At 58.9% G+C, this 12,472-nt stretch overlaps 2 protein-coding genes and 1 non-coding gene across 3 annotated transcripts; all 3 read left to right on the forward strand.

Annotated features, from left to right (window-relative positions):
- The first annotated feature begins 1,460 nt into the window (after positions 1-1,460).
- Positions 1,461-10,673, forward strand: ATN1 (atrophin 1). The gene is given in 12 exon segments (XM_074194514.1): positions 1,461-3,188; positions 3,324-3,461; positions 3,629-3,742; positions 4,538-6,277; positions 6,279-6,395; positions 6,397-6,477; positions 6,479-6,549; positions 6,778-7,000; positions 7,252-7,948; positions 8,980-9,123; positions 9,293-9,473; positions 9,733-10,673. Coding segments are annotated over 12 exon segments (3,567 nt in total). The 5' UTR covers positions 1,461-3,161; the 3' UTR covers positions 9,767-10,673.
- Positions 10,674-10,840: 167 nt separating this feature from the next.
- Positions 10,841-12,220, forward strand: C7H12orf57 (chromosome 7 C12orf57 homolog). The gene is made up of 3 exons (XM_074194515.1): positions 10,841-11,382; positions 11,528-11,704; positions 12,015-12,220. The coding sequence occupies exons 1-3, from the start codon at positions 11,331-11,333 to the stop codon at positions 12,164-12,166; spliced, it is 381 nt and encodes a 126-aa protein (XP_074050616.1). The 5' UTR covers positions 10,841-11,330; the 3' UTR covers positions 12,167-12,220.
- Positions 11,043-11,104, forward strand: LOC141494598 (U7 small nuclear RNA). Its single transcript, XR_012470497.1, has one exon. It is a non-coding gene; the product is annotated as a U7 small nuclear RNA (small nuclear RNA).
- Positions 12,221-12,472: the final 252 nt, after the last annotated feature.

The following is a 12,472-nucleotide window of genomic DNA, read 5'->3' on the forward strand; positions in this document are numbered from 1 at the left end:
GGCCCAGTGACTTCTTGTTTATGGCAACTCAGAGTATTGGCAGTTAGGCTTCTAGATGACCCCTTGGGGCCCGCTCTCAGTGGGACTCTACTATTGAGTTTCCATAGCAGAGAGGCCTCTGAGTTTCTTACTTGGTCCAATGGAGTGGTCATGTTTCTGGGACAGCCTTGGACAACTGTTGGTGGCTTTACTCTTTAGGGTCCAACTTTGTTCTGTTGAGCTAGACCTGTCCATCTTGGGTAAGAACTCAACGAGAAAGATCATCCTCTTCTGAATCAGCTTGCTCCAGCCTTCTGATGGTCCCAGTCATCTGATGTGGTCCCCAGTCATCAGGAAAGGTGGAAAATTTACAGAAGACATTCATCTTCTCTAAATGTTCCTTCTCTAAAGCACAGTGGGTTGACAGCAGATATGTTGTTGCTGTTTTTCATTTCAGGGACTTCAACTGGTTCCACACCACCATCTCTCCATTTTCTCATTTACTCAGCTCTCCCTTATCTTAAATTTTCTCTACCTCTTTCCACACCAACTTCATAATAATTTTCTTACTGTCCATCCACCTCCATCTCATTGACTCCATACCAATTTTTTCCACCTTTGCAAGGTGAGAATGTTTCTTGGGAGAATAACAGGAAGTGAGTTGCTAGGGTTATTTGTAGGTCAGAAAGCCCTGGCCAATGTTTGGTCTTCACCTAGAGGTCACATTGTCATTGGAAGGTTGTTCCAAGTGTTGGTTTAAGTTTTCACTCCTATACAACCTGGCCAGGAGTCCTTAAACTCTTTACATCAGGCTCTCCCAGACTGTTATCTGGCTTGATTCTTTCCACATTGATTCCTTGGGTTTTCCTGTTTCCCTCTCAAAGTTTCTTTTGCCTTTGCTCGTTTTTCTCTGTGCTTTGTCCCCTGAACATCCCTCAAGTTGCTTTACTATTTGGTATTTTAAAGGGGGGGGGGAAGGGTCATATGTACTGAACACTCCCTACCTCTTATCCAACCAAAGAATCTTTTTGAATGCTCCAATCAGGGTATAATGTTTTTCTTTGGTGATTTATTTTTCTCTTCAAGGCTGTCCTTGGTGTTTACTCTAACTTGATTTTATTTATATAAACATATCAGAGATGAGGACACACACTGGTGCTACCTCCACTTAATTTGTGGAATCAGGGAGTAAGAAGTTCTGATAGTAGTAGGTCATGAACAAAAAATACCAAGAGATGGAACCATAGAGCATAAGTAACATTTGGCAAAGACATTTACCTTTGTGGTGTTTTTGGTTTGAAACTTTAACCTTGTTGTATCTGATTTATTAGATTAAAACCCAATGTTTTAAAAATCAAATTGAACATCTAAACATTAATTGGCAGAGTACAAGTAAGGAAGGTATAATCTAGTGACCCTAGGCAGGTCATGTATCCTTTCCTAGACCCGACCCCCCCCCCCCCCCCCCCCCCCCCGTAAAATGAGATGAATCATCTCCGCTCCTCCTGGTCTTAGAAGGATAGAGTGAAAGAGCATCTATCTGTTTAGGAGGTGCTCTGTATCCTCTGGACTAAAATGCTATGGGAGTTTAAAGATATTAACATTGCTACAAAGCCTTCACTTCACTCTTCTTAGGGGCCAGCAACCTGGTGGAAAGAAAAAGGACTACTTATGCCATGTTTAGAATCAATTAGATTTCCTTTAGGCAATGGGTCTGAAGGTCAATGGCATAGATTGAGCATCCACTCTAAAATCCTGTACTCTGAATAATAGGATAACTGACATTTATACAATACCTGAAGATTTCCAAGCTTATTCTTCATAAGTCTAAAAGGCAGGTAGAGCAAGTATTATGATGCCCATTTTACAGATGATAAAAATGAGCCTGGGAGAAGTTAACTACTCCCTGCCACCTAGTAATTGATGGCACTTGAATGCTGGGAAAGATGGCATGATCTTAGAAGACAGTCTAATTGGAGAGATAAGCCACATCCTCTTTTTACAGGTGAGGAAACTGAGGCAGACAGAGGTTAAGTGACTTGTCAGTGTCCCAACTAGTAAGTGTCTGAAGCAGGTAGAAAGGTATGATCTACAATTTTCATGGGTATGCAGGCTTATTCAGACTGTACCTGTTCAAAAATAAAAGCATACACTACTGGCCCATGCCAAAAGGGAAACTCAGGAGAATAGTTAATTTTAGTTCCAATATGATTAAGTATAGGGGGCTAATAAAATGCTATAAGAATATGTAAGGAAGGATCTGAGTCATGATCAGGGTCTGGGCCTAACAAAGGTATAACTCACCAAAGATCCATTCTTTTCCCCTTTCCCCCAAGAAAGCAACTCATTCTTTTTTTTTTTTTTATTTCCTCTCTGGTTTAGGGGAATATTAAGGGTCTGGAATTGAAATAACATTTCTAGAAACTCTTTGGGAACCTTTCAGGCTCCTTTTTTTTTTCTAGCTAGCATCATCCCTTCATGTCCCTGCTTATTCCAGATTCCTTCACACTCCTAATTAGGGAGTATGAAGAGTGAACTACATCATCCTCTGGGCTGGGGCTTCTTGTTTCAAAGTAGTTTTCTTGGTGATGGGAAGATTGATAACATCACATCTCCCTCACTTGGAGGCATGATACAGTTGGGGCCTTTGTCCCATAGCAAGTAGATCAGATGGTTCATCGTGTCCATCCATCAGAGTCTCTGCGGTACAGCACAGGGCTCCAACCATCTTGTTAATCACAAATAAAGAGCTGGGTGCGCAGGACCTCAGTAAAAAGCAACTTCAAGAGCTTCCCAGTAACTTTATGTAGTGCAAAGATCCTCATAGCACTCTGCATACTTGTCCCAGTTCATCTTTTACCTAAAAGTCACCATGAGTATGAAGCCCAGGCAATCCTTTTTCAGATAAATAAGATTTTGTAATGGTTAGGCCAGCTGGGTTCCCTTTCAGAATCCAGGTCTTGTTTTTGTGGTTTTGATGGCTTTTTTTTCTGTCTGTCAGACCCAGCTGAAAGATTCTAGGAGCATTCTCATTCAGAGGGTTCTGCCATAGGTGCCTACACTTGAACCCTGGGAAGGCCTGCTTCCTGCTCAGGCCTAAACTGTGGGGAAGTGAGGTAAAGAAGTCATTTATGTATTCAGCCACCCAGGCAGAGGAGAATGGGGTCTCCACAGCCTGAAGAATGAAGACTCGACAGAACAAAGATTCAGTGAGTAATGGCTGAACCAAGGGTGTGGAAGTAAAGGAACTAGGGAGGCATGAAAGTTTAGGGGTTGTGGAGGAAGAGTTGGGAAGAAGGTAAAGGGAGAGGCAAGAAATTTAACCCGGGTATCCTCTTCCTAAGATGTCAATGAGGAGTGGACGGAAGAAAGAGGCCCCTGGGCCAAGGGAAGAGCTGAGATTGAGGGGCCGGGCCTCCCCTGGTGGGGTCAGTACCTCCAGCAGTGATGGCAAAGCTGAGAAATCCAGGCAGACTGCCAAGGTATTCTGTCCCTGGGGCCCTCTTGTCACTGGGGGGGGGGGGGGCAGGGGAGGGGGAAGGGAGGGCAATGTTCCTTTCTGGAAAAGGGGAGGAGTCCGAGCATGGGACTTGTAAGGTATAACACAGAAAGGGAATTATGGAATCTGAGAAGTCTCTCTATTCAACAGAAGGCCCGAGCAGAGGAGTGCTCCACCCCAAAGACCAGCAAACAGGGCCACAATGAGGAGATCTCAGAGAGTGATGGTGAAGAGACCAGTGCACCTAAAAAAACCAAAACTGAGGTAGGGGGTCTACCTGCCTTCATTTCTCCCACTATCTAGCCCTAGTTAGGCTTCTTTCTCTCCTTAATCTTTCTCTCCTTAAACAAAATTTAATCCAACAAATATTTATAAAATCCTAAATCTGTCTACATTCCAGGATTAAATTTTGGCAAACAAAAACCCCCTGCCCTCCCAACATGGAGAGAGGAACACATTTGCAAAAACTGTGTAGATACAATTAAGATTGAGAGAGGAAAGGCACAAACTGATGGTGCTAGGTAGGAGATAGCACCAGATTTGAGCTTCTAGGTAGATTCTCAAGAAGTAGAACTGTCCACATTCTTGAGGGAATTGAAGCGAGTAGAAGTTAGGAGACTTGCCCAGGGTCACCTAAGTGTCTGAGGGTCATATTTGAACTCAGCTTGATTCCAAGCCCAGTGCTCTCTTAGTAAGATGGAGCCAAGAGATAGGGGTGACATATAGGAGGAAGAGAGGCCCCTTGGGCCTAAGACTGCAGGAGTAGAAGTAATGTGTGAAGAGGCTGGAGAGACAGTAAACTGATGTCTAATGCTAAAGGAAATAGGAATACACTGGAGTGCACTGCATAGGGGATTGACATGGTTGGATCTGAGGTGGAGGAAAACTACTTTCAAAAGAACTGTTTCAGGGACTTGGGATATACCGAATTGGTAAAGACCAAAGAGGATTAAGACATGGAAGAGAATGAATATGGTTAATAAAAAGGCAATGGCTACAGCATCTGGGGGATGCCTGAGAACAGGCGACTTGATAAAGGGTGAGCATTTCCTTTCTTAGCAGGAACTCCCACGGCCACAGTCACCCTCCGATCTAGACAGCCTAGATGGTCGAAGTTTGAACGACGATGCCAGCAGCGACCCAAGGGACATCGACCAGGACAACCGAAGCACATCCCCTAGCATCTACAGCCCTGGAAGCGTGGAAAATGATTCTGATTCATCTTCTGGCTTATCCCAGGGTCCTGCACACCCTTACCATCCGCCCCCTCTCTTTCCACCCTCTCCCCTACCCCCAGATAGCAATCCCCGTCCTCCGGAGCCTGGCTTTGAACCTCATTCCTCAGTGCCGGCCACTGACTACCACTCTACCATGGAGTCCCCGGGTCCTCGAATGTTCCAGGCCCCACCTGGACCTCCACCTCATTCACAGCTCTATTCTGGGGGATCTGGGGGGGGCATCTTGTCTGGGCCCCCATTAGGTCCCAAGGGTGGAGGGGCCGCCCCTCCAGTGGGGCCTCCTAGTGGAGCTAAGCAGCATCCTCCACCTACTACCCCAATTTCCCTGTCAGGCCCCGGAGCTGGCGGACCACCTCCCAAGCCACCTCCCACCCCCGGTGGGGTGGGCAACCCGCCACCGGCTCCTCCGGCCCCATTTCCTCACGTGGCACCCAATCTGCCCCCTCCACCGGCCCTTCGGCCCCTCAATAACGCCCCCGCCTCATCTCCCGGCCTGGGGGTCCAGCCACTGCCCGGGCATCTCCCTTCCCCCCACGCCATGGGGCAAGGCATGGGCGGACTTGCCCCCGGCCCCGATAAAGGCGCCGGCCTGGCCCCCTCACCCCACCCCATCCCCCCGGTCTCCTCCTCCGCCCCGGCGCCCCCTCTGAGGTACCCTTACGCCTCCTGCAGCTCGGCGGCCTCCTCTTCCAGCTCTTCCTCCTCCTCTTCGGGGCCCCCGTACCCCGCCTCCCAAGGGCTGCCCAGCTACCCCCACTCCTTCCCCCCGCCCACCAGCCTCTCGGTGTCCAGCCAGCCCCCCAAGTACACGCAGCCGTCCCTGCCCTCCCAGGCCGTGTGGAGCCAGGGCCCCCCTCCGCCGCCCTACGGCCGCCTCCTGGCCAACAGCGGCGGCGCCCACTCGGCCCCCTTCCCCGCGCCCGGCTCGGGCTCGGCGGGCGGCCACCCCCCGGGCCCCCCGGGCCCCCCGGCCCACCACCACCACCAGCAGCAACAGCAGCAGCAGGCCCAGCCGCCCCCCCGCCCCCCCCAGCAGCAGCAGGGCCCTCCGGGGGGCCCCGCGGCGCCCCCTGCCCCCGGGCCCTACGCGCACGGCCTGGAGGCCGGCGCCCACCACGGCCACCCCTACTCCCTGTCCCCCTCCCTGGGGCCCCTGCGGCCCTTCCCGCCGGGGCCGGCGCACCTGCCGCCGCCCCACGGCCAGGGCCCGGGCCCCTACGGCAGCCAGGCGGGCCCGGGCGGCGCCGCGGTGTCGGCCGCCCCCTCGGCCTCGGCCCAGGGGCCCTACCCTTGCTCCCACGTGTCGCCCTCGCAGGGCCCCCCCGGGGCCGCGCCCTACGCCTTCCCGCCCGTCACCTCGGCCTCGGCCACGCTCTCCACGGTCATCGCCACCGTGGCCTCCTCCCCGGCCGCCTACAAGACGGCCTCGCCGCCCGGGCCGCCGGCCTACGCCAAGCGGGCGCCGTCCCCGGGGGCCTACAAGACGGCCACGCCGCCGGGCTACAAGCCGGCCTCGCCCCCGGCCTTCCGCACCGGGACCCCGCCGGGCTACCGCGGGGCCCTCGCCCCCCGCCGGCCCCGGGGCCTTCAAGCCGGGCTCCCCGGCCCTGGGGCCGCCGGGGCTCCCCGCGCTGCCGCCGCCGCCGCCGCCGCCGCCGCCGCCGGGCCCGGGCGCCGCCTCGGCCGCCGCCCCCCCCGCTCAGCGCGGCCCAGATCAAGCAGGAGCCGGCCGAGGAGTACGAGGCCCCCGAGAGCCCCGCGCCCCCCCGCGCGCAGCCCCTCGCCCGCACCCAAGGTGGTGGACGTGCCCAGCCACGCCAGCCAGTCGGCCCGGTGAGCGGCCCGGGGGGGGGGGGGCGGGGGGGGGGGCGTGGGCACTGGACAAGGCAGGGGCCTGAGCCGCGCGGCCCCCCGCGCGCGGCCAAGCTGGTGGACGTGCCCGGCCACGCCAGCCAGGCGGCCCGGTGAGCGGCGCGGGGCGGCCCCGGGGCGCGGGGGCGGGGGGGGGGCGTGGGCACTGGACAAGGCAGGGGCCTGAGCCGCGCGCCTCCCGCCGGGCAGGTTCAACAAGCACCTGGACCGCGGCTTCAACTCGTGCGCGCGCAGCGACCTGTACTTCGTGCCGCTCGAGGGCTCCAAGCTGGCCAAGAAGCGCGCGGACCTGGTGGAGAAGGTGCGGCGCGAGGCCGAGCAGCGGGCGCGGGAGGAGAAGGAGCGCGAGAGGGAGCGCGAGCGCGAGAAGGAGCGGGAGCGCGAGAAGGAGCGGGAGCTGGAGCGCAGCGTGGTCAGTGGCTCGCCCGGCCGCGGGGGCCGGCGCCGGGCTGGGGCGGGAGGAGCGCGGCGGGGCCACACTGCCCCCCGCGGGCCAGGAGGAGCCGTGGCAGCCCGAGGGGCCGGGAGGGCCCTGGTGAGGAGAGCTGCCAGGATCGCCCCGGCTTGGCACGTGTGGGCGCATCCGTGCCCCGGGACGGGCAGGAAGGGGCTCCAGGGAGCCAGGCAGGGCCTCAGCCCCCTCCTTCTCCCCTCCCTCCGCAGAAGCTGGTCCAGGAAGGCCGGGCCCCGGTGGAGTGCCCGTCCCTGGGCCCGGTGCCCCACCGCCCGCCCTTCGAGCCCGGCAGCGCCGTGGCCACGGTGCCCCCCTACCTGGGGCCCGACACCCCGGCCCTGCGCACGCTCAGCGAGTACGCCCGGCCCCACGTCATGTCGCCCGGGAACCGCAATCACCCCTTCTACGTGCCCCTGGGGGCGGTGGACCCGGGGCTCCTGGGCTACAACGTGCCGGCCCTCTACAGCAGCGACCCGGCCGCCCGGGAGCGCGAGCGCGAGGCCCGGGAGCGGGACCTCCGGGACCGCCTCAAGCCCGGCTTCGAGGTGAAGCCCGGGGAGCTGGAGCCGCTGCACGGCGTCCCCGGGCCGGGCCTGGACCCCTTCCCTCGGCACGGGGGCCTGGCCCTGCAGCCCGCCCCGCCCGGCCTGCACCCCTTCCCCTTCCACCCGGGCCTGGGGCCGCTCGAGCGGGAGCGGCTGGCGCTGGCGGCCGGGCCGGCCCTCCGGCCCGACATGTCCTACGCGGAGAGGCTGGCGGCTGAGAGGCAGCACGCCGAGAGGGTGGCCGCCCTGGGCAACGACCCGCTGGCCCGGCTGCAGATGCTCAACGTGACTCCCCACCACCACCAGCACTCCCACATCCACTCGCACCTGCACCTGCACCAGCAGGACGCCATCCATGCAGGTGAGCTCCCTCGCCCTCGCCCCCCCTTCAGCCGGGGTAGGCCTTTCCCCTCATGGCACCCTCTGCTTGCTCTCTCTCCCACCCGGCCCCCTCGTCTGTCCTCAGCCCCCCACATCAGAGTTTCACTTTTACAACACGTGCTGGTGGGAAACTCAACTTCAATTAATTTTCATTTTTTCTTCCCATATCTTTTATTGATAAACTTTTTATCTTCTCCATACCAATCTCCTGTTATAACAAATAATTGCCATAAAACAAGGCAGATCGATACTTTGACCACAAAAGAAAAGGTATGCTTGGTTCTAGCTTGTAGTCCACCAATCTCCCTTTTGAGAGTCTGGAGGCCCATCTTACTGGCTAATACATTTTACTCTGAAATGTTATTAAACCCCAGTTTCTTCCCAGTCTCCTTCCTCTCATTTTCCTCAAACTTTGCTCAAACAGCCATGGAGTACCAAACTAGGAGTACAGACATAAAACAGTCCCAAACCCTGAAGATATATATATGGATACACCAGAAAACCTTTTCTCTCTCCTATCCCTTTCCCAAGACTGTCAGAACTTCTGGGGGAAAGTTCTAGTGCCTTATTGGTTGGCATTAAAGATAAGAGACAGATGTTTCTTTCCTTCACTTGCTTCCAGCTGTCTCCTCCTCCTCTATCCTGGGACTCAACCCATGGCCCTGCCCAGCTCCTCATTCCCTCCAGCCTGTCCATTGCCTGTAAACTTTGTTCTACATTTTTCCTAAATCCCTCTTATTAGCTCCCTCTTTTCTTAGCGTTCTTTCACCCTATTCTCAAAATAGGGTAAAACCCCAAAGGTAAAGCTTCTTTTTCCTCAAACCCATCTGGCAGTTTTGTTTTCCTGGTCTCTTTTTTTCCTATGCCTTCTTTTTTCAAGTTCATTACATTTTATTTGTCCAAGCCTCAACCCTTCCTTTCTAGCTTTATATCCCACCAGACCCTTCTTGTAACTGTTGTCTTCATGTGGCTTAGTCTCCTTGTTCCACCCTTTCTTCCCTTTGTCTCCAGCCTCTGCCTCCGTGCATCCTCTTATCGACCCTCTGGCCTCGGGGTCCCACCTTACCCGAATCCCCTACCCAGCTGGGACCCTCCCGAACCCCCTCCTGCCTCACCCCCTGCATGAGAATGAGGTTCTCCGTCACCAGCTCTTTGGTAAGGATGGTGGATAGGGAGGGGGAAGGGAAGGTCAAGGAGGGACTTGGGAAAGACAGAGCTATAGCTCTCTTCCCCAGAGAAGAAGACATGCTTGGAGGAGATGGGGGAGCAGTGCTGGGGCAAGCCAGGTGATTCCTCTTCTCTTCATCCTCTCCTATCTCTCTAGCCACTCCTTATCGGGATCTGCCAGCCTCACTCTCCGCTCCCATGTCAGCAGCCCACCAACTGCAGGCCATGCATGCCCAGTCTGCTGAGCTGCAGCGCCTGGCCCTGGAGCAGCAGCAGTGGCTCCATGCCCACCACCCCCTGCACAGTGTGCCGCTGCCTGCCCAGGAAGACTACTACAGGTACCTGGACAAGTGGGAGAGAACCAGCGGGCAAGCCCTGGGGATGGTTGGGACCCAATGGGGCCTGAGATGCCTTGCAAACACACACACACACACACACACACCCCTAAATGGCAATGACTTCTTGGCTATCCAAGGAGGGAGATGCACATCTCCCCATTCCTTCTACCCCTTAACACCCCCCCCCCACCTACCCATCCTGAGGGGTAATACATGGTCTTTTCTTCCCTCTCCTGTTCTCTTCCCTACCCTATTTTAGTCATCTAAAGAAGGAAAACGACAAGCCTCTGTAGAGCACCAGCTGTATACCCTTGCAACGGGACCAGAGGGAGGGGAGGAGAGCCTTTTCTGGCAGAGCCAGGCAGTGCCAGAGGCCCCCCCCCCCCCCCACCCTGAGGAAAACGAAGAGGCCCAGCCCAGAGAGAAGAGAAGACAATGGGGGGGGGGTGTCTGTCTGGATGAGGCAGGGGTAGTGGGGAGATGAGTAAGTGTGGTGAGAGGAAAAGCGCAGAGCAGCCTGGGCCAGGATTCCCCTTCCTTGTTTCTCCTTCCCCTCCCAGCTTTCTGGGGGAGCAGTTGCCCCCTTCTCTCCTCCTCCCCTTCCTTGGTGTGATTATTTCATCTGTTAGATGTGGCTGTTTTGCATAGCATCGTGTGCTGCCCCCTCCCCCAACCTGTGTGCAGCGCGCCTCCCCTATTGTATACCCCCCACAATTCCTCCCCCACATTAATAATTTATATATATATATAAATATCTATATGCCACTCTTTAAAAAAAAGGCCCCAACCAAAACCAAACAACAAAAAAATCCTCACAACCCCCAGGATGACTAAGGCTGGTTATTTGACATGTGGGGGTGGGGTGACAGACTGTCACAGGGGAGGGGACTGGACTTCGAAGGTGTGGGCTCCCCCCCAAAAGCAAAGGCACTTCAGCGCTCTCTCCACCTGCCTAGGAGGGGGCTGCCGGGAGGTCTCGGATGGCCATTAGCTCCCCCCCCAAACCTGTAGAACACGAGGCCTTGTGGCCCGCAGGTCAGTGTTCCTGACCTTGGCGGTGGCCGTGGGAATGACCCCGGGAGTGCTGGGGGCGGGGGCGGGCCCGTGGCCGAGGATCCCCGGGCCCCGGACACGAGCGGCGCCCCGCGGACTGCTGCCCGGGAGCCGGAGAGGCCGCCGCACGCGGGCCAGGACGGAAGGGGCCGGTTCCCACGGCCGCGCCCGGGGGCGGCGAGGCCGAGGCCGAGGCCCGCGGAGGAGGCCGGGCCGCCCCGCGTCAGCCGCCGCCCCGCTCTGCGTGACGCACGCCGCCGCGGCGGACTCGAGGGGTGTGCCTCGGCTGCTCCTCCAATCAACAGCAAGAGTATTTGCATAGACTCTTAGGCAGACTTTAATGGCTTTGGAAGGCAAAAGTAGGAGTAATACCTTAAATCACGGCTTCAGGCCGTCAGATGCACTAGATTTCCATGTCACTCAGAAAAGGGAGGGATGCACACCGCGGTTCCCCCCTCACCCTCACCGTAAGTGGTGTCCCCGGATACTCTCAACTCCCTCCCGACCCTCCCCCGACAGTGTTACAGCTCTTTTAGAATTTGTCTAGTAGGTTTTCCGGTTCGTTCCGGGAAGCCCTCAATCTCTGTTTACGAAAAAAAAATGCTTTTAGAAGGCGACAGCGCGAGCGCTGGTTGGCTGCGGCCGGGCTCCGGGGAGAAGCCGCGCGCGATGCGCTTCCGCCCTGCAAGCCCGGTAGCTGGGAACCAACGTGGTGCTCCGGGGCCGGGGCGGCGCCGCGCGGCTTCCGGCGCGGGGCAGCGGCTTCCTCCGTGAGCGCGGCCGGCGGGCTCGCCTCCGCGTCCCATGGCGTCCGGGCCCCCGCCAGCCGCCGCCTTGAGCGCGGAGCAGGCCAAGGGTGAGCGGAGCTCTGGCGGGCCGTGGCTGAAGGGAGCGGGAGGGGAGGGCGAGAGTGCGAGGGCCGGGGGCGGGCGGCGGGCCCGGGGCCGGGCGGCGGCCCGCGCCTCACCGCCCCTCTCCTTTCTGCCCTCCGCGCGCCGCAGTGGTCCTGGCCGAGGTCATCCAGGCCTTCGCCGCCCCGGAGAACGCGGTGCGCATGGAGGAGGCGCGGGACAACGCCTGCAACGACATGGGCAAGATGCTGCAGTTCGTGCTGCCCGTGGCCACGCAGATCCAGCAGGAGGTCCTCAAGGCCTACGGCTTCAGCTGCGATGGGGAAGGTGGGGCCGAGCCGCCCGGCACCCGGGGGGCGCGCAACGGGGTGCGGGAGCGGGGGGCCGCCCCCCGGGAGGGCGGGTGTACGGCTGGCGCAGGGGCATCCCAGGGCGCCCGGCCGCCCCTTCGTGAAGCCCGCCCCCGGGGCCCCCATCCATTCCCCCCGGCCCCCCTCGGGTGGCCGGGCGGGAGGGTCCCCCAGACGCGGCCGAGGCGCGCCGCAGCCGGCCCGTCTCAGCCCGCGGGGCACGGAGGGCGGCTCCGGGGCCCGCCCCGCCGGCTGCCCCGGGCCGACGCCTCCCCTTGCCCCCGCAGGCGTGCTCAAGTTTGCCCGGCTGGTGAAGTCGTACGAGGCCCAGGACCCCGAGATCGCCAGCCTGTCGGGGAAGCTGAAGGCGCTGTTCCTGCCGCCCATGACGCTGCCCGCCCCCGGCCCGGGCCTGGGCGGCGGCGTGGCGGCCTCCTGAGGGGGCCCGGCCCGGCCCCGCCCCGCCCGCGCCGAAATAAAGCTGCTTGTGCCAGGCCCGTGTCCCTCGCAGTCTCTGGCGGCCCCACTCGCGGCGCCCTCCCCCCGGGGCCCGGCCCCCACAGGCCCACTTCAGTGCCCCCCCCCAGCCGGCTACCTGCCGCAGGCTCCACAGGTGGAGAAGCCCGAACCGGGCGGCCCGGGCCCCGACCACCCCGAGCCTCGCCCCGCGCCGGGCGGCCCCGCCCTGGCCTCCCCGGGACAGCGGCCGGAGGCCCGCGGCCGGCGCCCCGGAGCCCGGGCCCCG

The sequence above is a fragment of the Macrotis lagotis genome, chromosome 7 (assembly GCF_037893015.1).
Source record: "Macrotis lagotis isolate mMagLag1 chromosome 7, bilby.v1.9.chrom.fasta, whole genome shotgun sequence".
Taxonomy (NCBI): domain Eukaryota; kingdom Metazoa; phylum Chordata; class Mammalia; order Peramelemorphia; family Peramelidae; genus Macrotis; species Macrotis lagotis.